This window comes from Ovis canadensis, chromosome 13 (genome assembly GCF_042477335.2).
Source record: "Ovis canadensis isolate MfBH-ARS-UI-01 breed Bighorn chromosome 13, ARS-UI_OviCan_v2, whole genome shotgun sequence".
In the NCBI taxonomy this organism is placed as follows: domain Eukaryota; kingdom Metazoa; phylum Chordata; class Mammalia; order Artiodactyla; family Bovidae; genus Ovis; species Ovis canadensis.
This window is the reverse complement of record NC_091257.1, coordinates 94,877,211-94,902,926: the sequence shown is the minus strand read 5'-3', so window position 1 is coordinate 94,902,926 and position 25,716 is coordinate 94,877,211. Positions and strand designations below refer to the sequence as shown.

General features: G+C 52.4%; 1 protein-coding gene across 4 annotated transcripts in view; it reads left to right on the top strand.

The window, feature by feature from the left end:
* The first annotated feature begins 748 nt into the window (after positions 1 to 748).
* Positions 749 to 25,716, top strand: part of ATP9A (ATPase phospholipid transporting 9A (putative)) — a 130,151-nt gene continuing 105,183 nt past the window's right edge. For all 4 annotated transcript variants that reach the window (XM_069547053.1, XM_069547051.1, XM_069547055.1 and 1 more), the window contains exon 1: positions 749 to 1,100. In XM_069547053.1, the coding sequence (XP_069403154.1) occupies positions 823 to 1,100 (278 nt within the window). In that variant the 5' untranslated portion in view covers positions 749 to 822. The remainder of the gene's footprint in view (positions 1,101 to 25,716) is intronic.

The window sequence follows — 25,716 nt, the reverse complement described above, 5'->3', positions numbered from 1 at the left end:
TTCATTACACATGGATTTTTAACTTCCCTCCCTCCTTCCTACACCACGGTTCGTTTTCTTTCTGTTCTTAAATTTTTATCGGGGTCCCTGGAGAGTGAGTGGATCTTGGACACTGTGGGAGAGGAGGTAGGCGTGGACGCAGGTCTGGGCGACGGAGTCAGTGCGTGTGTCTCAGTGTGGGTGAATGTGTCTGTGTGCCAGCACGCGTGTCAGCCCCAGAGGCGGGTGAGGGGTGAGTGTGAGATGGAGGGTGTGCACGTGTGTGAGTGCAGTGATGGGGAATTTCAGGGTCCAGGTGGGAGAGCGGGGGGCCAGTGATGGTGAAGGATGGTGGCTGAGGGAGTCTGGAGAGCAGTGAGGCAGTGGGTCCCTGTGATTGTGGTTCCTGGGGGCACACGTGTGTGAGGTCCAGGGTGGACAATGGGTGTGAGTGTGGCAGGGTGTGTGCTTGTGCGGGTGAGCATGAGTGACTGTCAGATGCTGGTAGGGAGGGAGCGGGTGAGAATGTGTGTGTGTGTGTGTGTGTGTGGCTCGCGTGTGAGTGTGCAAGAATGAGCCCGTGAGAGGATGGATGCAGTGTGAGCTTGGCGGCGTGTGCGCACAGGCGGGCATGTGCGGGCTAAAGCGGCGTCGGCGGGGGCGGGGGGAGGCCGGGCGCGCGCACGCGGGGCGTGGGCGGGGGGCGCGCGGCCGGGTGGGCGCCCGTGGGGGGCGCGCGGCGCGGGCCGGGGGCGGGGCCTCTGCGGCGGCCGCGCGCGGACCCTGCGGGCCGCCCCCCGTGGCAGGCGCGGCGCGGGCGGGCGGCGCGCGGAGCTCGGGCCCATGGTGCGCCCGTGTCCGTCGGTCGGGCCGCGCGGGCGGCTCCGCGCGTGGCCCGGCGCTCGCGAGCTCGCCCCGTCGCTGCGGGCCCGGCCCGCCCGCTGCCGCCGCCTCCTCCCCCGGGGCGGCGCGGCGCCGGCGGGCGGTGGCGCGGAGGCCGGACCGGGCGGCGGCCCAGGCTGCGCTGGGGGCGCGGCGGTCAAGGCGGGCGACATGACGGACAACATCCCGCTGCAGCCGGTGCGCCAGAAGAAGCGGATGGACAGCAGGCCCCGCGCCGGGTGAGCGGGGCCCGGGCCGGCCGCCCTCCTTTGTCGGCGCCGGGCGGGGCGGGCCGGGCCGGGCCTGACAGGTCGGCCGGCGCCATGAGCCGGCGGCCGGGCCCGGGCGGGGCGGGCGGGCAGCGGTCCGGCTCAGCCCGGCCCGGCCCCGCGGCGCGATCGCGCCCCTTTCGGGCCCGAGCGCCCGGCTGCCGGGGGCACCTCTGCCCGCCCTGCTTTAGGCGCCGCGGGAGGCCGGGCCCGCCCGGCGCTGTGGAGCCGGGGTCAGCCTCGCCTTCTATCCATTTTATTGTTTCCTCATTACGCCTGGTCTTCGTAATTCCGATCTGGTCAGTATGGAGCCTGGCTCTTGGCCTGGAGCCGCCCTCGGGAGCCGGGAAATTCTCGGCTGGCATTGCCCCCGCCGCGGAGTCCCCGCCCGGCCCGGGCTGGACCGCCGGCGGGCGAGAGGAGCTCCTGCTGGTCGCCTGCACCCCCTCCCCCGGTCCCCACAATTTGGGGAAGGAGCCTCCCCGGGTCAGGGGCGGCGGCTGCCACCTGCTGTACCCTTCCGCAGAGGCAGGCCCCTGGGCCGCCTCGTGAGGGTTGCGCTCACTCGGAAAGAGGAGGCGCGGGTGTTTTGCGCCCTGACAGCTTCCCGCTGGGAGGAGGGCGCTGACCTGTTGAGGTTTTAAGGGGCCGTGGCATCACCGGGGCAGAGTTAACTTGGGGGTGTGGGGTCGTGGGGAGGCGAGCTGGTTAAAATGCCGACTCCTGGCCCCGCCCGGGCCCGCCGGTGACTGCCTGGGGTGGGACCTGGCAGCGTGCATTTCCCAAGGCTGCGCAGGTGGGGCTGCGGTCGCCGGAGAAGGCAGCTGGGCGGGGCCGGGCCCCGCGGGCCGCCCTTCGCTTTGGCGTCCGGTTCTCCCCGCGCACTTCCCGGTGGCGGCCGCTTTGGGCGGCGTCGGTTGCCTGATGCAGGGGCGTGGGCCGGATGAACCCCTTGGGTGACTTCACCAGGTGTCCGTGGAATTTGTTGAAAAGTGGGGGAAGGGATGATGCCAGCTGCCATTTTGTGGGGTCTTTGTCCCTCGTCTTCCTTAAACCTTCCGGGGAGGAGGCCCCATTGGTAGAAGACAGAGGCCCCGCGGGGTCAGGGACCACTGCGAAGATGCTGCAGAACGCAGGCTGAACCCAAGATCTCTGAGCCAGAGGTGCATTGCCCTCCATGGCTTTCTTCACTTTTGGCCTACGTTTTAATCCCGACCTCTCAAAGCTAAAGAACGGTGACAGCTTGAGCCCTATGCCTGGAGGAGGGCCTGCATATAATAAACGTCCTCAGTGAATGTTTTAATGAGTTAATAAGATCAGTGGACCAGGACTCTTGTTATTAATTCATGCCACAGTTATAAAAATGCATACTGTGTGTGGAGGCTGTGCGGGGAGATGGGTGCAAAGCTGAATTAAGCCCTGACCACAGGTGTGGGCCTCCTGACGCTGCTTGTACATTGGAATCGCCCTGGAAGCTTTGACAATGACCATTCCTGCCGCCTTTTTGACCTTTGAAGTAAAAATCTGGAGTTGGACCTGGCTATCTTTATCTGTCTTATCTACCTTATTTTTTGTGGCTCCCTGGATGATTTTAATGTGTCGGCATAGTTGAGAACCTCCCCTTCAGTACAAGAGAGAAAAATGCAAATAATTATTTAAAAGTGATGATTACCATGAGAGAAAAATGCATCCCTAGCATAGGGGCCCAGACGGAGTGGTGCCAACAGTTGGGAAAAAAGGTTTCTGTTTAGTATTGGAGTGGAGGATAGCTCCTTTAGAATTTGCCACCTGGGAACTAATTTATTTCCTCAACAGTGACATGGATTCAAATTCAAGTCAGGTCTCTGGAGTTCCAGGTGTTTGCATATATGCTCTTGTATTTAATCTGCATTTTTAGGAGTAGCCTTGTCAAGTTGGGGATCTTGGTATCTGGAAACACTTTTGGAAAGCCTTGTAATTTAAGGGTGGGAGGTGAGGTAAAGAAATAAGAAACAAACGTATTTGTGATGGTCAGACTCTCTGCTGGACACTGGAGATAAATGCATACAATTGCTCAGTTGTGTCTGAGTCTTTGCAACCCCCTGCCAGGCTTCTCTGTCCATGGAATTTTCCGGGCAAGAACACTGGAGTGGGTCGCCATTTCTTGCTCCTGGGAATCTTCCCAATCCAGGGATCAAACCTGAGTCTGCTTGGTCTCCTGCATTGGCAGGTGGATTGTTACCACCGTGCCGCCTGGGCTGTGTTTAAATCCTCATAACCACTGTATGAATTTTTGGAGTTAGTTTCTTCATTTTGTAGCTGGGGAAACTAAGGTTCAGTGATGCTAGATAATTTGTTGGAGGTCATAGGGATAGTCAGTGTGGGGGGATGGATTTGAACTTGATCAACTCTCTTTATCTAATGGCTCTAAGCTGTAGGGTGGTTGGAGGATTTTGTGGTTAAAGAAACCAAAAACCTAGGTGCCACAGGCCCTAGGAGACAGAGTATAATTAGTGCTGGGATCACTCAGCATTTGCCAAGACATGCAGTTTATTTGCTGGAGGAATCCCGTAGCCCCAGAGCTCTCTGTCTTCAGAAAGTTACCACATCCTGATGTTGAGAAAACTATTGCAGCCGCTTTGTTAGGACAGAAGCACTTGCCTCACATCACTGGAAACCTTTTTTCTGACATCATGTGCTTTGCTTTTGGCCAAATGAAATTCCCTCCTGGTGAAACACAAGAGACGGGTCAGGAGCATGGGCGCAGGCTTGGAGAACTGGGTGCAGGCCTGGGTTTTGCCGCTCACTAGCTGGGTGACTTGGGGGACATTACTTAACCTCTCTGGGCTTTAGTTTCTCACCTGTAAAGTGGGACTAACAGTAATCCTGAGTGTGTGCTTGTGTGCCCAGTCGCTCAGTCATGGCCGGCTCTTTGCACCCTCGTGGACTGTAGCCCTCCAGGCTCCTCTGTCCATGGGATTCTCCAGGCAAGAACACTGGAGTGGGTTGCCATGCCCTCCTCCAGGGGATCTTCCCAACCCAGGCATTGAACCCAGGTCTCCAGCATTGCAGGTGGATTCTTGACCATCTGAGCCACCAGGGAACCCCATAATTATGTGTATCTCCTAGGACTGTTTATTTTGAGACTTAATCCATCATAAGTTTGGAACATTAAGCACTCAATACGTCTTAGACGTTTGCTAGGCCAAATAGTGATAATTAGATTTTTGTGTGAGGTTTGCCTTTGGTAATTTCTGGAATGCTCCTTTGAGAAGAAGGACTTTTGATGGTGGAAAGTTGAGAAATATAGACTTCATTGCTCTCTCCTGATCAAATCCAGGAAATGATTAACCACATAAATGATTCTAGCCAGATAAGTAGGTGCTCTGGTGTGATAGGTAGAGAGCAGGTTGGGCAGAACTGAGACTGCCTTTCCTGAGTAATGATTAGGGATCTCATGGACAAATTGGACAGGATGCTTTGATTTTTCGATTTATTTAGACTTGGGGAACAAGGAAATTTTGGAAGTGAACTGAGTTAAGAAACAGCTGAGTATTTAGGTACACAGTTTCCTTCAGCTTTTTTGGGGGGGCAAACAACTTTATTGGGGTCTGGGGCTTCCTGGTGGCTCAGATGGTAAAGAAACTGCTTGCAACGCAGGAGTGCTGCGCGCTCTGGGTAGTCGTTCAGTCTGTCCGACTCTTTGTGACCCCGTGGACTGTAGTCCACCAGGCTTCTCTGTCCATGGGATTCTCCAGGCAAGAATACTGGAGTGGGTTGCCATGCCTTCCTCCAGGGGATCTTCCCAAGCCAGGGATCGAATCCAGGTCTCCCGAGTTGCGGGCGGATTCTTGACTGTCTGAGCGACCAGGCAATACAGGAGACCCGGGTTCAATCCCTGGGTCGGGAAGATCCCCTGGAGAAGGAAATGACAACCCAGTTCAATATTCCTGCCTGGAGAATCCCACGGACAGAAGGGGCTACAGTCCACGTGGTTACAGTCCTCGGGGTCACGGAGTGCAAAGGGACTGAGCAGCTTACACTTGGGTTACTTTATGTCACATAAAGTGCATCCATTATTAAGGTACAGTGCATTGATTTTTTAAAAATTAAATTTACAGAGTTTCTGTAGTTCCTCACAATCCAGTTTTTGAACGTCTCCATCTCCCCCAGAAGTTCCCTCGTGCCTTAATCCCAGGCTGATTTCTGTTTCCATAGGTTTGCCCTTTCTGGAAGTTTCATATAAATGGAGTCATAAGCTGTGTTGTCCTTGTATCTGCCTTTTTTCGGTAATTTAACAGAATGGTTTTTTAATTTTAATTTTTAATACAGTTTTTAAAGGTTACTGTCCATTTATGTGCTAAGTCACTTCCTAGTTGTGTCTGACTCTTTTTTGCAACCCTGTGGACTATGGCCCACCAGGCTCCATGGGGTTCTCCAGGCAAGAACACTGGAGTGCGCTGCCATGCCCTCCTCCAGGGGATCTTCCCAACCCAGGGATCCACCCCAAGGATCTTACACCTCGCGCATTGGCAGGCGAGTTCTTTACTACTAGCGCCACCTGGAAAGCGCTGTGCCTTTAGAGTTACTGCGGAATACTGGCTGTGTGTTTTAGTGCATCCTTGAGCCTGCCCTACACTCAGCGGTTTGTATTTTTCCCTCCACAACCCCCTCCCGACTGGTAACCACTAGCTCGTTCTCTGTAAGCCTGCTTCTCTTTTGTGTGCACAGTGAGTTTGTTTCTGTTTTAGCTTTTTGTTTTATATTGGAGTCCCGCCGATTATCGATGTCCTGTTGGTTTCAGGTGGACAGCAAACGGATTCAGTTTTGCATGTCCATGTATCCTTTTCAAATTCTTTTCCCGATTAGGTTGTAACAGAATTTTTGAAAAAAATCTATCGGCGGCAGTGGTTCTTAGCTGCGGTGCCCGGGCTGTTTGCTCGTCCTTGCCTCGTGTGGGGTCTTTCGTTGTGGCGTGAGAGCTCTTAGTTGCAGCGTGGGACCTAGTTCCCTGACCAGGGGTCAAACCAGCGTCGCCTGCATTGGACGAGTGGAGTCTTAGCCGCCGGGCCACCAGGGAAGTCCCGGTTACGGAACAGTGAGCAGAGTTGTTAATGCAGCGATTTTAAAGTTCCCTTTTATTGCTTAAAGATTGCCACCGTGTGGGTATGCCATACTGTATGTCTTCACCATGATGGACATTTGGGTTATGCCTCGTGTGTGGCTGTCGTAAACAGCATCACTGAGAACATTCACGTCTTCGTGCAGGCGTGCTTTCGTTTCTCCTGCCCGCGGTGAGCGTTTGAGACGGAGCGTGTCGGCCCTTCCTGGGTCTGCCGTCGTGGTCCGGTGGGCTCCCCTGTGTCGTCTCCCTCTGTCTTCCCGTTCGGAGTTGTGGTTGCTCAGGGTTTGCCCCTGGCCCTCTTTGCCTTTGGAAGTCTGGGTTGAGCTCGTCCGTGCTCATGGCTTTGTGTGTGCAGGCTCGGTCGCTTGGTCACCTCCAACTCTTTGCAACCCTTCCGACTGTAGCCTGTCTGTCTCCTCTGTCCGTGGGATTTCCCAGGCAAGAATACTGGAGTGGGTTGCCATTCCCTCCTCCAGGGGATCTTCCCGACCCAGGGACTGCACCCGAATCTCCTGCGTCTCCTGCATTACAGGCGGATTCTTTACCTGCTGCGCCATGGGGGAGCCCTTCCCTGGTGGCTTAGATGGTAAAGAATCGGCCTGCAATGCAGGAGACCCAGATTCAATCCCTTGGTTGGGAAGATCCCCTGGAGAAGGGAATGGCTGCCCACTCTAGTATTCTTGCGTGGAGATTTCCATGGACAGAGGAGCCTGGCGGGCTGGAGTCAGTGGGGTCGAAAAGAGTCGGACACGACTGAGCGACTAACACCTTGAGCCCATGGCTTCAGTGACCTTCAAATACTTCTGCCGTCTTCCTGAGTCCTCCTCTCAGCCTGGCTCCCACTGTGAGCCTGGTCTTCCTCCAGTGTTCCCACACACGGGAAATGGTGTGCCAGCTCTTCATGACAAAACCCTGACACCCAGGATCTGGATGCTGCCTTCCCCTTCTCTTCCTTTGCTAACCCTGTCTCAGGACCTCCCCCTTTTATTGCTGCCACCCGCTCATCCTCCTTGTCTTCATCATCATCATCAGTTGATACCCTTCATCCATGCTTTTGATTGTCCAGTGAGGTTTCCACCTCTCAGCCAGAACATGTGTGCTACATCGATTCAGTTGTGCCCGACGCTTTGGGACCCTGTGAACTGTAGCCCTCCAGGCTCCTCTGTCCATGAGATTGACCAGGCAAGAATACTGGAGTGGATTGCCATGCCCTCCTCCAAGGGATCTTCCTGACCCAGAGGTCAAACCAGCATCTCCTGCACTGGCAGGCGGGCTCTTTACCACTGAGCCACCTGGGAAGCCCAGATACGGCCAGATGCTCTGATCATGGGCATGTTCTGCTCAAAGGCCTCCAGGGAACCATCTCACTAGGTGCTTTGGCCTTGCGCTGTCCAGCATGGTAGTCACTAGCCTCCTGCCGTTGTTTAAATTCAGATTTAGAGTAATTAAAACTAGATTAAAGTTTCAGTCCCACGTTTCAGCGTCCAGTCCCCACACACGGCCAGCGTCTGCTATACAGGTTGGCCCAGAGGCCAGCAATCCCACCGTCATAGGAGGTGCTGTCAGACCGCGCTGCCGGGACCCTTGCCGCCTCCTGAGCTGATCTCAGCGCACTTAGGCCCCTTCCTCGTCCAGCCGCGTGCTCTCTGCTCACTGTCTCCTCCCGGCTCCCTCTGGACGCAGGGCCTCTGCACGTGCTGTCCTCTGCCTGGAAAGTCCTCCTCTCCCCTCTTCATTTGGCCGAAGCTCCATCTTCCATTAAGTCCCACTGAGGCCTCAGGTCCTCAGGGGAGACTTCCCTGACGTCCCCTCTGCAGAGCGGGTCCCATTCTGGGAGCCTCTCGGAGCGCCTGCTCCTCTTCTGTTTCACTCAGTTGGAGTTAGACGTGTCCTTGTGTGAGCCATCAGCTGGGAACACCGTGGGGCCCTGGCTGGGGACAGGTTAGTCAGCATCGCATGGAGCCTGGCACCGAGTAGGTGCCCAACACATCCTCCTCCTCCTTTTTTTTTTTTTTTTAGAAGAGAACAAGTCTACACTTTTATTTACTTTTCAATAAGTTTAAATCCTTGAAGGACACAGCGTCACTCCTTGAAGGGCACGCCGAGAGTCCAGTAGCCTTGGCAGAACAAGTTGCTTTGAAGTTTGGCACGAACCATGCTGCTGTTCCCACCAGCACGCGTTGCCTTTCCCCAGATTATGCTGGTTTTGTTACGCTTTCCTCCCGCAGTTACTGTGCTTTCTTTGTTTTGTACACATAAGCACATCTCTCGCCTGGATAGAATTCAGTGTTATCTCGAGCGTGCGCGCGCTTACACGCGAGCACTTGCTTGCTTGCTTGCTTGGTTTTGTCGCGTGAGCTTGCTTGCTTGGTTGTGTCTGACTCTTTGGGACCCCATGGACTGTAGCCCACCAGGTTCCTTTCATCCATGGGATCCTCCAGGCAAGAATACTGGAGTGCGGCTGCCAGAGTGGGGCTGCCAGTTCCTCCTCCAGGGGATCTTCCCAACCCAGGGATGGAACTGGCATCTCCTGCGTTGGCAGGGGGACCCTTTTACCGCTGAGCCCCCTGGAAGCCCAGTACAGTTTCAGTTTTCAGGCTGTGTGCAAGTCCCGTAGGCCCCACTTGTAGCCAGCGAAAATGGCCACGGACCACAGCCTTCCAGCATATTTGTCATTTTAGAAGTCCTCCTCCTAGCAGGCCTCCCCAGGGGCCAAGAGGACGGAAAGAGCCCAGTAAATCCTTGTTGAGAGAAAGCATGCCTGAAGCAGCTCTCCAGTTTATTAGAGACACAGCTGCCTCTGCTGTTGAGAGTGGGGCGGGGGGACCTTTCTAGCTGGTCCCAGCAGAAGTCCCCGTGTCCTCAACTCTGAGTCTGTAGGACGCCTGCTGGGCGTTCTTGAGGTGCTGCTTGCTAACCGCCTGCTCCTGTGTTTTCCTGGCTCGGCCGTCTTCGCTGGTTGGGCTAAGACGTGCCTGTCTTAGCCATGTGGTCTGAAGGCAGCACTGGGAGTGCCGAGGGGCTTGCGACGTGAGTGCCAGGAGAGGGGAGTCTCAGGCCAAGAGACCAGGTGCCCTCTGTCTGCCCCTCTCTCCCTCCGCCGAGGGGCGCCAGCCCGTCCGCTCCTGTGATGGGCTCTTGGCTGCCTTGGGTGAGAGAACAGCCTGGGCAGGCGTTGGCAGCGGCCCACCCGGAAGCGGCCTTTGTGCCCTTTGCCAGCCTTGCTCCACCAGTGCACCTTGCTCCGCTTCCTGGCACGGCCTCCCTGCCGTGGGCCCGCCCCAGTGCTGAGCAAAACCAGCCCAGGGTTCCCTGCCCAGGCGGGCACAGGTGGTGACATAGGCTGTGGAATTACACGCCGACCCAGGTGGAGATGCTGGAAGGGAGCAAGTGGGCACAGGACCAGGAAGGCCAGGGCTCCCGCCGCACACCAGCCCCAGGGCAGCAAGGCGGCCCTTTGAGCTCGACCTCTGGCCCCCATGCGTACAGTCAGTGGGAAGGAGGAGCCAGGGTATGGAATAAGCCATCTTTGGACTTTTGGGGCTGTTACTTTTCAGCATAGAAAGTCCTTTCATATTTCTGCCCAGTGCAAACGATGGGGGTCACCAGTGAGGGCTGTCCAAACCTGATGGCCACCTTTGGGAATGGCCATGCAGTGGCTCGAGCTTCACTCCTGAAAGCGACTGGAGAGAAGAAAGCCCATCATAGCACGTCTTTTTGATGACTTTTACCGAAAGGGAGAGAATGTGCTTAGTCACTCAGTTGTGTCCAGCTCTTTGCGACCCCAAGGACTGTAGCCTGCCAGGGTCCTCTGTCCATGGGATTCTCCAGGCAAGGATGCTGGAGTGGGTTGCCATGCCCTCTTCGAGGGGATAGTCTCGATCTAGGGACTGAATCCAGGTCTCCTGCATTGCAGGCAGATTCTTTACCGTCTGAGCCACCAGGGAAGCCCAAGAATACTGGAGTGGGTAGCTTGTCCTTTAGGGGATCTTTCAGACCCAGGAATTGAAGGAATCGGGGTCTCCTGCATTGCAGGCAGATTCTTTTCCAGCTGAGCTACCAGGAAAGCCAAAGAGAATGGTGCTGATTTTTTTAAAGTGAGCGTTTGCTTTATTTATGTGATTTTGAAAGATTGATTTACGCATTCAGAGCTTGGCCTGGGGAAAGCATCACCAGAGCTCACTTTAGGTGGCTCAGGGCCAAACATCGAAAGGCTTGCAGTCATGTTTATGGTTCCTTCTGTTTATGCCAAACGACCCTTGTCTTCTTTTTGTAGTAGTGACAGGAAGTTTCCTTTCTCATACGTTTCAGTAAAAAAACACAGAGTTGGTTTAGAAGTATGAAGTCAGTAATAGTTGGGGAGCTCTGTAGATGTGCCCGCATCGAGGCTGACATTTAGGAAGCGGTGGCCTGTGCTGACGTGGTGCTGTTGGTCTAAAAATATAATGGTATTGTTACAAAGGGGAAAGAAAAGGGATAAGCTGGTTGTGCTAATAGAGTTAAAATTCTAAAAATTTTTTTTCTAATTTTGTTGAAGTAGAGTTGATTTACAGCGTTGTTAGCTTCCGCTTTATAGTAAAATGATTCGGTCATGCGTTATGCATTCTTTTTCCTATTCTTTTCCATTATGAGTCCGTACAGAATGTAGTAGGACTTTGTTGTTTATCCATCCTGTGAATAACTGTTTGCATTTGCTAATCTCAAACCTGGCTTCCCTGGTGACTCAGTGGTAAAGAATCCGCCTGCCAAGACAGGAGGCGTGTGTTTGATTCCTTGGTCAGCAAGTTCCCCTGGAGAAGGAAATGGCAACCCGATCCAGTATTCTTGGGCTTCCCTTGTGGCTCAGCTGGTAAAATATCCACCTGCAATGCGGGAGACCTGGGTTCAATCCCTGGGTCGGGAAGATCCTCTGGAGGAGGGCATGGCAACCCACGCCAGTATTCTTGGCTGGAGAATCCCCATGGAGAGAGGAGCCCGGTGGGCTACAGTCCATGGGGTTGCAAAAGAGTCGGACACAACTTAGCGACTGAACGACGAGCCACAACAATCGGAAATTCGCAAGCCGCCCCTCCTCCACCCCCTCCCCGTTGGCAGCCGCAAGACCGTTCTGTCTGTGGGTCTGTTTATGGTTCATGGATGAGTTCCTTTAGGTCGTCTTTTAGATTCCACACAGAAGCGGTGTCATATATTTGTCTGACTTTCTTCACTTGGAGTGGTAATCTCTAGGTACATCCACGTTGCTGCAAATGGCATTATTTCATCCCACGGCACGGGGAATCTTCCTCCACCGGGGATCCAGCACGTGCCCCCTGCGTTGGAAGTGCAGAGTTTTAACCACTGGACCACCTGGGAGACCCATTCCACTCCCTTTTATGGCTCAGCCATCTCCCTGGGCTGGTTCCACGTCTTCTTTATCCGTTCTTCTCTTAATGGGCGTTTAGGCTGCCTCCCTGTCTTGGCTTTTGTAAACAGTGCTGCAGTGCACTTTGGAGGTGCATGTGTCTTTTCAAATTCTAGTTTTGTCCGGATGTATGGCCAGGAGTGGGATTGCTGAGTCATATGGCCACTCTATGTTCAGTTTCTTAAGGAACCTCCCTATTGCTTTCCATGGTGGCTGCACCAATTTGCATTCCCAGCAGTGTAGGAGGGTGCCTTTTTCTCCACACCGTCTCCTGCATTTGTTATTTGTAGACTTAAAAAATCCTTTTTCTTTCTCCAAGTCATCCAGGAAAGAAATGCTTTTAAAACAGTGGTTAGTTTGCCTTGTTCATCAGGGATCTTATTGTTGGCTTAATCATCGTCTGAAGTTCAAGGGGATTGTGCGAGAGGACAGTTGGAAGGGGCCCCGAGGAAAGAAAGGCTTCTTGTGTGAATTGGCAATCAGGGTGAGCTGAAGGCTGTTGCCTCCTTCCCGTTAAATCTTTGTGGCATTTGCCCCTTGCCAGGACAGAACCTGCTGGCTGCCCTGCCTGAGAAAGAAGTCGCCTGCGGAGGGAACTGGCCTCCCCGTGGAGCCGGGCCTGGCAGGTCGCCTCCCTCCGCCCGGCCATCTGCTGGGCCACGGGTGAAGTCGGGTTTGGCCAGGTTAGACCTCAGGGTTTGACTAACCCTCAGCCTCCGCAGCATCGATGTCTTCAGTTTGACAGTTCTCTACCGTGGGGCCCTGTCCTGTGCGTTGTAGGAGTTTGGGCAGCAACCCTGGCCTCCACCCTCTGGAAGCCAGTAGCACTCCTGTAAGCTAGGGGCCCCCAGCTGGGACAGCCCGAAGGGTCCCCAGACATTGCCGCACCCTCCGGGGGTGGGGGAGTAGGAGTGGGCAGTGTGAGGAACCCCTGGATGAGTGGAATGTACATGTTCTGTGAATGGCCATAGCCTTTGTTGTCCTTAAGGTGAGTCATCGTCTCTTTACAAAAGTAAAAGAAAAACCTGTTGGGCAAGAAATTCATGTTTGGACTGTGTTCTCAACTCTGAGTTCAGCTTCTTGACTAAGGAAGCCTTGAGCTGTTGGAACAGAGCATTTGGGAAGTGTTCTGGGCTGACATGTATCCCTGCCCAAATTTACACACCAGGGTCCTAACTGTGCACCTTTTAGAAAGTGACTGTGTTTGCACACAGGGCCTTTAAAGAGGTGATCAAATTAAAATCAGTCATTACGGCGAGCCCTTAACCAAGCTGAGTGGTGCTCTAGGAAGAGGAACTTAGGATGAGAGGAGAGATACCAGGGATGAGACGACCGTCCACGAGGACCCCAGGGCAAAGGTGACCGTCGGCACGCCAAGGAGCGAGGCCTCCGAAGGTGCCGAAACTGCTGACGCCTTGATCTGGGACTTTCCAGCCACCAGAGTGATCAGAATATAAATTTCTGTTGTTTAACTACCCAGTCTGTGGTATTTTCGCATGGCCACCTAAGGAGACTGAATACAGGAAGCATCTCCTGGTTATTTGTAGGTGAGGAGTCTCTTGGTGTCAGTGGTAAACTTTTAAACCAATGGATAAGTTCTTCAGCGATTTTCTTTAGACAGTCCAGTCTCCCTAAGCGTATTGCAAAGTCATGTGCGCTAGAGCTGAGTACCACCCACTCCCATAACCTAAAGCACATCCTGCGTGCTCCCCAGGGAGGAGACACCGGTTCCAGATGTTTCCTTGTGTTTGCAGAGTTTACGGTGGTCACATTTCCAGGTTGTGCTTTGGATGGTTGGTTCGCTAATTCAGACTGTGCTAGATTAGTCTGATGAGGAGTGTAATAGTTGCTCACCACTGATGTATGCTGATTGGGCTTCCCTGGTGACTCAGCTGGTAAAGAATCTGCCTGCAATGCAGGAAACCTGGGTTTGAGCCCTGGGTCCGGAAGATCCCCTGGAGAAGGGGAGGTCTACCCACTCCGGTATTCTTGGCCAACCCAATACATGCGTTGCTTCCGGCGGAAGCAGAGAGCAGAAAGGATGTGACGGGGAACTTTTAGGAACTTCAGATTATCCCCGGGGATTGTGAATTCTTCTGGAGTGTAGTTTCTGTTTTCTGGGTTAGTTTGCATGTTGGTCCTTATTTTCCTGATTCACTCTGTGTGAGGCAGACGTTCGTGGTAATGGAGGAAAAGGGCAGAACACCTGTTTCTAAAATGTCTGGACTCACCCTTTGAATATGAATACCTTTTAGCTTGTATAAAGCAGTCAGTCCCCAGGGCGGTCCAAAGACAATGTAAAACTGGAGAACTGCCCCGCCTTCATGTTCTTCCCTCTTTTTTTGGTTCTCCAGATTAAAGGCAATTTGAGACTCTCCTAGAAGGGACGACACAATTGTGTCCGGCTAAGTCAAAGGACCAGGAAGTAAACAGATAAGACCACTTGTCCCATGGGCAGGGCTTTTTTTCCCCCCCCAAATCACCTGATTAAAACCTATGCATATGTACACAGCCATGCATCTGTACACCCAGGAAAGTGCGTCAGTAAACTCACAGCTTGATGAGTTTTCATGAAGTGAACACACTCCTGTGACTGGAGGTGAATAAACAGGCTGTGACCTCAGAAGCCTCCCCCTCCTCACCTTCCTCGCCACCCCCCCACCCCGCCCCATCGGTGTCCTGACTTCTAACAGCAGAGACTGGGCCTGTTTTTGACCTCTAAGTGCACGTGTGATGGAGCAGGTACGCACTCATGCCTGTTAATTCTTGCTGCATCTTTTGTTCATAAGGGGTGACTCTGCTGCCTGTTTATTAGAGTTTGCTCACTTATGTTGCCAGATGAAGTCAGTGGAGGAATAAGTCATTGATCTGTGAACAAGGAGGGGTTTAGGAGTGTCGACCCTCAAACAGTCAACAGTCCAAGGACTGGGCCTGCTATGTTTGCCTCAAAAACAAAAGAATTGATAAATGACTCACCCATGGGCAGAAGCTGAAACAGTTTGGATAGAATCAGGACTCAAACCCTAGTTCTGTTTTTTTTTTTTTAACTCTTTGTTTTATATGGGAGTATAGAATCTGCCTGCAGTGCAGGAGACCCAGGTTTGATCCCTGGATCAGGAAGATCCCCTGGAGAAGGGAATGGCAACCCGCTCCAGTGTTCTTGCCTGGAGAATCCCATGAACAGAGGAGCCTGGTTCTTCTCAGATATATTCTGAGAAGCAGCTTGATCTTTCTTTTTTCCTTTCTTTCTTTTAATTTGGCCATGAGGCATATGGGATCTTAGTTCACTAACCAGGGATGCCCCCTGGTTAGTTCACTAACCCCATGCCCCCTGCATTGGACACTTGGGGTCTTAACCACTGGACCACCAGGGAAATCCCTTTTTTATTTTTTTGCATTTATTTTACTTTTTTTTTTTTAAGAATCAAAGTAACATTGGTTTGTAACCTTATGTGTTTCACGTGAACAACATTTTTTTGCTTCTGTATACTCTACAACCAAAGACCCCTTCTTGAGTAGTTTGCATCTGAAGGGAAATGGTAAAAACCTCTAAGCTGTATTTTAATTGTAAAGCGAGTGCGTGTGTATTAAAGAAGGATTGGAGAACAGAGAAAACTACTGACTGAGATACGGGCGTTAACTTCTCCCTTCAATGGCGGCCACAGTTGACACAGACCTTTCAACATGTGCTGTTTTCTCCCAGTCCTGGTTCCCTGTGTACATTGTTTGGTGAGTTATCCCCATGTAGCACATGTGCGTTCAGTCCCATTTTTTCTCACCCAGCATTTTAATGTAAAGCTTTTGTGTGGTATCCTGATGTGCTTGTAAACGACACTTTAAGTGGCACCCTGCTATCTCTTTGAGGAGGCATCTTTAATTCACATAACCCAGAACCCTGGATGTTCACAAGTTGGTTCTTACTGTGATGTCACTTTATATTCATTCTGAACGCTGGCCCTCCAGAGCAGAGGCACCCCGAAGAGGCACGGAGGGCTGGTGCAGGGAGGCGCGGGCCTGGGTCACCATGATCTCGTGTTTGCTGCGTGACTGGAGATGCCCCCGTTTCGGTCCGCCTGGCCGCTCCCTGACGCGGCCCGCGATCTCTCATGTTTCCAGGCTGTTGCATTCACTGGGGTGGACCTTTGTCAGACAGGCGTTGATTGCCCCTAGATAGCCGGGGGCCCCCGGGGAGCCAGGGCTCGCTGGAGAAGAGCCCCTGTTCCGCTGCCAAGGGTGGCTGCCCGGCCCTGCAGGGACCTGCCTGACCCACCCAGAGCCCCCCTGGCTCCCACATGGAGACTTCTAAACCTAGCATTTTATTGTTTTCCAGTATAAAAGTAATAATTTCTGTTAAAGAAAACTAGTGGTTTCTCTTATAGAAGAATTATGCAGAAGCCGGAATTTAAAGCCCAACTTGCTGTTAATACTAGGTATGTTTCCTTCTGGGCTTCCCTGGGGGCTCAGTGGTAAAGAATCTGCCTGCCAACGCAGGATATGCAGGTTCTATCCCTGGGTTGGGAAGATCCCCTGGAGAAGGAAATGGCAACCCGCTCCAGTATGCTTGCCTGAAAATCTCAGGGACAGAGAAGCCTGGTGGGCTACAGTCCACGGGATCACAAAAGAGTTGGACATGACTTATTGCCTCAACAACATATTTCCTTCTGATCTACAGTTTTATCAGATGGCTGTTGCTGCTGCTGCTGCTAAGTTGCTTCAGTCGTGTCCGACTCTGTGTGACCCCAGAGATGGCAGCCCACCAGGTTCCACCGTCCTTGGGATTCTCCTGGCAAGAACACTGGAGTGGGTTGCCATTTCCTTCTCCAATGCATGAAGGTGAAAAGTGAAGTCACTCAGTCGTGTCCGACTCTTAGCGACCCCATGGATTGCAGCCTACCAGGCTCCTCTGTCCATGGGATTTTCCAAGCAAGAGTCCTGGAGTGGGGTGCCATTGCCTTCTCCACAGATGGCTGTTAGGTGACATTATTTCATTGGGTTTGCTGTTAGAAATTAAAACTTAGTCTGTAGAGGCAGTCTTGATGCATGAATTTTTGCTATACCTTGGACAGCTTTCATGGGCTAGCATCTCCAGGTCTCTGGGTTAGATGGAGCTCATGAGTATTTAGGGGCTCTCACCGTGTCTTAATCACTGAGCTGCCCTCTGGAAGGGCTCTGCTGTGTTCAGTTCCGTTCAGTTCAGTCGCTCAGTCGTGTCCGACTCTTTGCGACCCCATGAATCGCAGCACGCCAGGCCTCCCTGTCCATCACCATCTCCCGGAGTTCACTCAGACTCACGTCCATCGAGTCCGTGATGCCATCCAGCCATCTCATCCTCGGTCGTCCCCTTCTCCTCCTGCCCCCAATCCCTCCCAGCATCAGAGTCCTTTCCAATGAGTCAACTCTTAGCATGAGGTGGCCAAAGTACTGGAGCTTCAGCTTTAGCATCATTCCTTCCAAAGAACTCCCTGGGAAAGCCAGAACGGCCCCTCCCGGGTCAGGAGATGGGCGGTGGCCTCCTCCAATCATTCACATTTTTCCTTTGCCTGGTGCATCCCATGAGGTTGGGAAAGGTTTAAAAAAGGAGAGAAAAAGATGTAAGAGGATAAGGTTTTTCCTTTCTCTGTGTTTCTGAGTATCTGAGATGGGAGGAGCTGGAGGGCAGGGGGCCTGCGGCTGACGGCCCATGGGCACACTCTGTATATGGACTGGGGCTCGACCGCCTCGTGATGGTACATTTGGTGGTCACGAGAGAACAGAGCGTGCAGGCATTCAGTAAGTGCTGAGTGAGTAAAAGCGCTTGTAGATACAGTTTCTCCTGACAAAGCTGCGTGCAGACACCACGTCTGATATAGTTTCTCCTGAAAGAGCTGCTCGCAGACACCACGTCTGATATAGTTTCTCCTGAAAGAGCTGCGTACAGACACCGCGTCTGATATAGTTTCTCCTGACAGAGCTGCGTGCAGACATCACGTCTGCCGCCCTGCAGAGAGGAGCCCCGGTCCTGTTCCTGGCGGGCAGCAGCATCAGGAGAGGTGTGGCCGTGTCCACCTCGGACCAGCCCCTCCACCCCCTGGTTCCAGAAGTCGACTCCCCCCAAGCGACAGGTGCTGTAACAATCTGGCGTTTTACAGGAGCCCTTGGAAGCTTTGCTCGTGGCCATGCGGGGCTGTCTCAGCACCAAAGCCATGCCCGGTGGGCAGCGCAGCCTCTGGGCTGTGGTCCAGGCCTCCAGGGGGCAGGGGAGGAGCTGGGCCGGGAGGAAGGAGGCTTCCCGGTGGAGGTGCCGGCTCCCTGCGGCCAGGCTCCGCTGCCAGGACCCGGAGGGGCCCAGAGCCTGGATGCCTCTCCCTGGCCCTGTGACTCTGGCTGGGTGAGTTCAGCTCTCTGAAAATGAGCGTTGTGATGACAGTGCTCTAGGGGTGTGAGGACCGGATGAGCTGATGTCTGTCGCGTGCTTAGGCCTCAGTGTGTGGCCTGCGGCAAGGGCAGGAGCAGAGACAGCCACTGTCAAGCCTGACCTCGGAGGGAGGAACCAGCAGGGTGTGGGCAGCGGCCCTGGGGACCCGCGTGCGTCCTACTGTGCCTCCATCTTTGAGTTCGGGTGGTCTGGACAATCCAGGCGTGGCTCTTGGAGTCTTTGGTAGCGTGAGGTCTCCAAAGGCAGGTTCTGGGATCTGTCTGCTAAAGCCACAGTCCCCTCAGCCCCCTCCAGCTGCAGGACTCAGTGCAGGATGGGGAGCGAGGGAGGAATGCGCGTTGACAGCTTCCCCTGGCGTCCGGCACACACTGAGGGCTTTCTGGATGGGCTCGCTTGGTGCTCTGCCCTCTGGGGACTTGCCTTCCATGTCGTCACTTGATTGCATTCAGTTCTCTGGGATCATGCAGTCCCTGCAGCATGCCTGGCTCTGCCTGGGGGCGGCTGCACTCAGACCTCTTCTGGAACCTGTGAGCAGATGGCCTAGCTCAGTGTCCGTGCATGAGGTCAGGTCCCTGCGTGCTGGGGGCCTGGGGCGTGTGGAGGGCTTCCCAGCAGAGCGGCCGAGCACCTGCTGTATACCAGGCCTGGGGCCGGAGGTGAGTAGAATCTGGTCTCCGACCCACAAGCTTGGGGCTGAGATGTCTGCTTCAGACTGAGTTGTGTGCTGCTTTGCAGCAGGCTGGCTTTGTGGTTTGTTTTGTTTGTAAATGTGAGCAGTCTGATCCGTTACAGTCATGTAGTTCAGTGTTAAAGGTGCAGAAGTGTGTGGATTGCAGACCCAGCGTGCTTCCCACGTGCTGTGTTCAGCCACCTGGTGCCCTTCCCCGGGCGAACACGCACCAGTCTCTTCAGTGCCGTTCTAGACAGCCTCTAACCATTGATGGAAACAGTACAGATATTTTGTATCTAAAGAAATGCACATAGATTTTTCCCTTTTTTATTCACTTGTTAGTACCCCTCACACAATACAACATACTTTTTTCACTTAACAATATACCCTGGGCTTGTTCCATATCCGTACATGAAAACTTCTTCGTTTCTTTAAAGACGATTTGTTTAAAGTGGCTTTATAGGGTTCCATTGAATAGAGGTACTTTATTTTTTAAATTTATTTATTTTCGATTGGAGGATAATCGCTTTACAATATTGTATTGGTGTCTGCCATATATTGGTGTGAGTCAGCCATAGGTTATCTGTGTGTCCCCTCCTCTTGAACCTCTCCCCGTCGAACCGCCCCCTCCCCTCCCACCCCCACCCCCTTTCGGTTGGCGTGTGGCACCGAGTGTGAGCTCCCTGCGTCATACAGCACGTTTCCACTGGCTCTCTAATTTTCCATATGGTCATACAGATGTGCTGTGTTTTATTTAACCAGTGTATTGCGGAGCGCTTGTTGTATCCCAGGCCTGGGGTTCAGGTTATTTCTAATGGTTTGCTCTTACTAATAATATTATGGTGAATGGTCTTTGTGCCCATTTCTGAACATACGGAATATCTCGAAGGGTGAACTGTTGGGTCAAAAGGAATGCCTGTTTGTAATCTCGGTAGCTGTTGCCAGGTTGCCCTCCAGGAGGTGACCCTGATTTAGGCCCCTCCCCGTGGTGGAAACGCCTGTTTGGCCATCCTGACCAGACACAGGTGTTGTTAGGCCCTTTGATCTTGCTCATCATGCTAAGCAGAAAAAAGTAATACCTCAGTGTGGTGTTAGTGCTGCCTAGTATTTTAAAATTGAGTCAGTTGCCAACATTTAAAAACTGAGTGTTGGCCCTTAGAATGTGTGTTTATCTTTGTCGTGAAGAGCTGGAGGGTCTGTTGTGCTGGGCCTGTGCAGAAACAGCCTGGAAGGAACTGCTTCCTGCCTACTGGGTCTGGGCTTCTCAGGAGCCCCGTCCCTCTGGGTCGTGTGTTTATTTTTGTTTGTTTACTCTTTTCTTGCCGGGCTTCTGTGGATTTGAGTTTGCCAGTCCTGGTTTAGAGAGAAGCAGGTAAGTTTAAGGGAGAACAGAGTTGCTTCCTCTTCTCTTTGGGAACAGCACGATGGGTTTCGAGGGATAAGGAGAAGTTGGCTGATGGGCTTGCTCGAGAAAGTCTGGTGTGGGTGAGTCTTGCAGAGGGGGTGGGAGTTGGAGGGAATTAGAGCAGCAAGGAAAGGACTTGCAGGGCTCTGGAGCCCACCTGTCTTGCCTGCAGTTGGTGGCTTGACAGGGAAGGCCTGGGATGAACAGGGAGCAGGGACGCACGTGAGTTCATCAGTAGTGAATCTCCGTGGGGTGGGACGCGCCGCGAGAGGCGTCAGGCGCTGTGAAGAGCAGGAGACGACTTAAGCCATGAGAAAAGAAATAGGGAGAGAAGGCGGTGTCCACCGTCCGTGACTGCGCCTGCCCCCAGAGAGCCTGAGTTACTCCCGAGCGCGTGTGCGCATTTGCTTTCCAGCATTTTTCCTCCTGCATACGTCAGCATGTGTCATTTTCATTAAGACGTGGCACGGTGAATTGCCCGTCTCCCGCCTTGTTTTTCCTCCACTTTGTCACCTGGGCCCCATGCAGCCAGCGTGTGTGTCCCTCCCTCACTCTGCTCAGGCTGCGGGCCCGCTGTCCAGGGGTCCACCTGCCACGGGCATCTGGGTGTTCTCAGCGTGTGCCTCTCTCCCTCACTCTGCTCAGGCTGCAGGCCCGCTGTCCAGGGGTCCGCCTGCCACGGGCATCTGGGTGTTCCCAGCGTTTTGCTCTCTCTGTGTATTGCTGCTGTGAGCATCCGAGTGCATTTCCCTTCAGTCACCTCGTGCCAATATTTGTCTAAGACGTGTCCAGGGGGCCTTCTAGGTGAGAGGATCTGAGCTTTACATTGGAAGAAGTTGCCACGTTGACCTGGCCTTTTTCACTGATGCACGGTAGTCCCACCTTCTCTGAGCTTTTGCTTTCTATGGTTGCACTTAGGCATGAGGGACCCAAGAATATTGAAAGTTTCAGAAATAAATGTAAGTTTCACGTTGTCGGCCCTTCTGAGTCGCATGATGAGACTCTGTGTCTTGCTGCTCACTCCTGCCCTGGAGGACTTGAACCATCATCGTTTGTCCCGCCTGTCCAGCCTGGTAGCCACTCAGCCCCCTCTGTTACCAGACCGACTGTATCACAGTGCTTGTGTTCAAATAACCCTCATTTTACTTAAAAATGACCCCAAATAATGATGTGGGCAATATGGATATGTCACAAGGAAGCTGTAAAATGCTTCCTTTAAGTGAAAAGTGGGAAGTTCTCGACCTAAAACAACAATCTTATGCCGAGGTTGCTAAGATGTACAGAAAGGATGAATCTTCTGTTTGTTAAATTGTGAAGAGGGAAAAAGAAATTCCTGTGAGTTTTCATGACTTCAAACTGCAAAGATTACGGCCACAGGGTGTGTGATAAGTACTTAGTTAAGGGGAGAAAGTCATTTAATTCATACTGTAAGATGTTTTGAGAGAGAGCCTGCATTCACATAACTTTTATTGTTACAATTGTTCTGTTTTATTATCAGTTACTCTTGTTAATCTCTTACTGTGCCTGACTTACAAGTGAAGCTTGATCTGCAGGTCTGTGTGTTTAGGGAAAGCACAGTGCCTGTGGAGTTTGGAACCGCCCTCGGCTTCAGGCACCCGCTGGGGGATCTTGGACCGCGTCCCCCATGGATAAGGGGGGCAACTGTGGTCTTGTTTCTTCTCGGGACAGTAGCATTCCTGTGGCCAGAGATACTTCAGACTTCAGTGGACTGCTTCCTTCCTGACATTCGTCTAGATTTTATATTCTTCCAGTTAAAAAAAAAAATCTAGCCAATTCCCTGTTTCTGGAACAAACAGAGAGGTTTCCCTTCCATTCCTTCCAGTCCCCCTCCACGCTGCCCCCAAGTGCTTAATGGTTGGGGTTACGTCCTTCTAGGCCTTCGGGACCAGCCGTTCAGTATGGCAGCTACTAGACTCACGTGGCTGTTTTTGGTCGTTAAATCAGTGAACTGAAATTTAAATTTTGCGTTTCCAGCGCTCAACAGCCGTGTGTTGCTTGTGGCCGCTGTGTTTGACGGTGCAGCTGGAGGATATTTCCCTCATCACTGACATGCAGGGGACAGACTCGGGACTGTTAGCATTTTGTTGTTGAACAGTCGCTGAGTCATGTCCGACTCTGCGACCCCATGGACTGCAGCACACCTCTGCAGGCTCCTCTGTCTTCCACTACCTCCCAGAGTTGCTCAAACTCATGTTCCTTGAGTCGGTGATGCCATCCAACCATCTCATCCTCTGCTACCCACTTCTCCTTTAGCCATCTATCTTTCCCAGCATCAGGGTCTTTTCCAATGAGGCGACTCTTCACATCAGGTGGCCACAGTATTGGAGCCTCCGCTTCAGCATCAGTTCGCCAATGAGTATTCATGGTTGATTTCCTTTAGGATGGACTGGTTTGATCTCTTTGAAGTCCAAGGGATCCTCAAGAGTCTTCCTCAACACCACAGTTCAAAAGCATCAATTCTTGGCATTTGGGGCCAGGTAACCCTCTGCATGGGGCCAGCTTGTGCACCCTGGGATGTTCCGTAGTGCCCTTGGCTTCCACCCACTCACTGCCATTGGCCCTTCCCTGCCCTGCACCTGCAGTTGTGATAGCCAAACTTCTCTCGAGACGTCGCCAAGTGTCCCCAGAGGCAAATTGACCCCATCCTCACATTGAGAACCACTGCTGCTGGCCATTTCCTCTGTGCTGCTTTTTAAAAACACTGTGTGTATTTAGTGTTCAGTATTATCTAAGTTTCAGATGTACCGTGTAAAGGTTGCAGTCCATCTTTAGTTATTATAAAATACTGGGCATATCCCCTGTGTCGGGCCGTGTATCCTTGCAGCTAAATAGTAGTTGGTACCTCTTAATCCCTTTCCCCTATCTCGCCCCTCTCCCCACGTACCCACAGTTTGTTCTCTGCATTGTGTTTAATTTTTCCTTGCATTCTTCCTGGATCTGCCCAGTGTCAACACTGAAAAGTCTAGATTTCTGGACTCCGGCTTCAGGGAGGGTGGGTGCGTCACAAAGTCAATTTAGCAAATATTTACTGAGTGCCTGCTGCTGGCGGCAGCACCAAGGCAGAAACGACCGTTTCTTTGGAGGCGGCTCCCTGTTACGCGAGTTGCCTTTTCTAGAAACTCTGTTCCCTTGGCGCGTCCCCCTGTAGTGTTTGCTTTACCCCTTGCATTTGCCCAGGTTGTGTGAAACCACCGCACATCTGGCCCGCAGGCTACTGGCCATCAGAGCTTCTGTCTGTTCTAGAGTCAGGCCGTAAGAACGTCCCCTTTGGTTTCCCTGCGTTTAAATGGTCTAAGCTGGGAGCAGTGTAAGCTCAGTTATTTCTAGCCTTCCATCTTAACCTAGTTGAATCGCTCTTGCTAGTGACAAGTGAGAAATTTTTCATGTGTTTTTTAATCTGAAAAAATAACTCAAGAGAAATATCTACTGTTAATGGAATGCCTGTTATGCGTTGCTGCTGCTGCTAAGTCGCTTCAGTCGTGTCTCACTCTGTGCAACCCCACAGACGGCAGCCCATCAGGCTCCCCCGTCCCTGGGATTCTCCAGGCAAGATACAGGAGTGTGTTGCCATTTCCTTCTCCAGTGCATGAAAGTGAAAAGTGAAAGGGAAGTCGCTCAGTCGTGTCCGACTCTTAGCGACCCCATGGACTGCAGCCCACCAGGCTCCTCCGTCCATGGGATTTTCCAGGCAAGAGTACTGGAGTGGGGTACCATTGTTATGTGCTAGGCATTGTCTTATGCCCTTTGTATATATAAAGTCCTTAATCCTTTTGATAATTCAGCAAAGCAGGTCTTATTACAGACAGGAAGAGAGGGAAGCATAGAAGATGTCGGATATGACTGATTGTCCAGGGGTGCACAGCTGGGGTGGAGCTGGGCTGGGGTTTGCATGTAGGTCTGTCTGGTTTAAAAGCCAGTGCTCAGGGACTTCTCTGGCAGTCCAGTGGTTAAGGATCCATGCTTCCACGGCAGCGTTCGATCCCTGGTTGGTGAATGAAGAGCTGATGTGCCAAACAGCACAGCCAAAAAAAAAAGCAAGCCGGTGTTTATTACTCAGCCCACGTGGTCCTGCTGTTCTGAAACTGGGACTCCTGTTCCTTCTTTTCCAGCCTCTGCATTGATTTACCACACTCAGGGGTTCTATCTTGCAGCCTCTGTCCCCAGCCTGTCTAGAAGGTGGGATAGGAGCTAATGTGTCTGGGAAAGTGACAGACGGCTCAGTTTGGTGTTGAGAAGCAGCAGCAGGGTGACAGCTGCCCCCACAGCTCCAGGTACGCCCCCCTTGGACCTCCCGTGGGGCTGACTTCCACCCCTGGACAGGTGGGGTGTGGGGCAGCTGCTGGAGAAAGAGCTGTGGGTATAAATCCAGATGTCAAGTGGGGGCCTGGCTGCTTGCTGCCTCTTCTGTTTCGACTGACGAGGGGTGCCGGGGGAGGACTTCGTCACTTAGAAATTTGCCACCAAGCCCACGGCTTTGCTGCAGGACAGCGGTTCCCCAAATACGGGCAGATGCTGGCTCCAGGTGCTGCAGTGGTAATATCTAAGTAATTCAGGGACAGGAAGTAAATCTCATGCAGACGTATAGTGAGACCCTTAACTTCCCTTTTCAGTTTTCCTTCAATATTTCTAACCCGGCCAGGGCCCAATTTTTTTTTCTTTTGCTTTTTAGTTTATTTTTTTTTATAGAAGGATGATTGCTTTACAGAATTTCCTTGTTTTCTGTCAAGCCTCTTTTTCTAAACAGAATTCTGGCTGCACAGCACCTTCATTGCAGCCTGCAGGCTCTTCCATGCGTCGAGCGAGACTGAGTTGTCCCGTGGCAGGCAGGGTCTTTCTTCCTCCACCAGGGATCGAACCCACATTCCCTGCATTGGAAGGCGGATTCTTATCCCCTGGACCACCAGGGAAGTCCCAGGGTCCACTTTTGAACAGCAGACACTTGCTGATGTCCAGCAGCAGCAGACTGGAGGCTTGGGGGCAGGGCCCCTGTGTCAGCGGGAAGTTAGTAACATTCGCTCCTCCTGGTGTGGATTTGGTTGTTTGCCTTCTATTTATGGCAAGTGATACTAGTTTTCCATTTATGATAGTGTTACTGTGGAAAATTCTGAAAGAGATAGGAATACCAGACCACCTTACCTGCCTCCTGAGAAACCTATATGCAGGTCAGGAAGCAACAGTTAGAACTGGACATGGGACAACAGACTGGTTCCAAATAAGAAAAGGAGTATGTCAAGGCTGTATATTGTCACCCTGCTTATTTAACTTATATGCAGAGTACATCATGAGAAACGCTGGGCTGGAAGAAGCACAAGCTGGAATCAAGATTGCTGGGAGAAATACCAGTATCCTCAGATATGCAGATGACACCACCCTTATGGCAGAAAGTGAAGAAGAACTAAAAAGCCTCTTGATGAGAGTGAAAGTGGAGAGTGAAAAAGTTGGCCTAAAGCTCAACATTCGGAAAACGAAGATCATGGCATCTGGTCCCATCACTTCATGGGAAATAGATGGGGAAACATTGGAAACAGTGTCAGACTTTATTTTGGGGGGCTCCAAAATCACTGCAGATG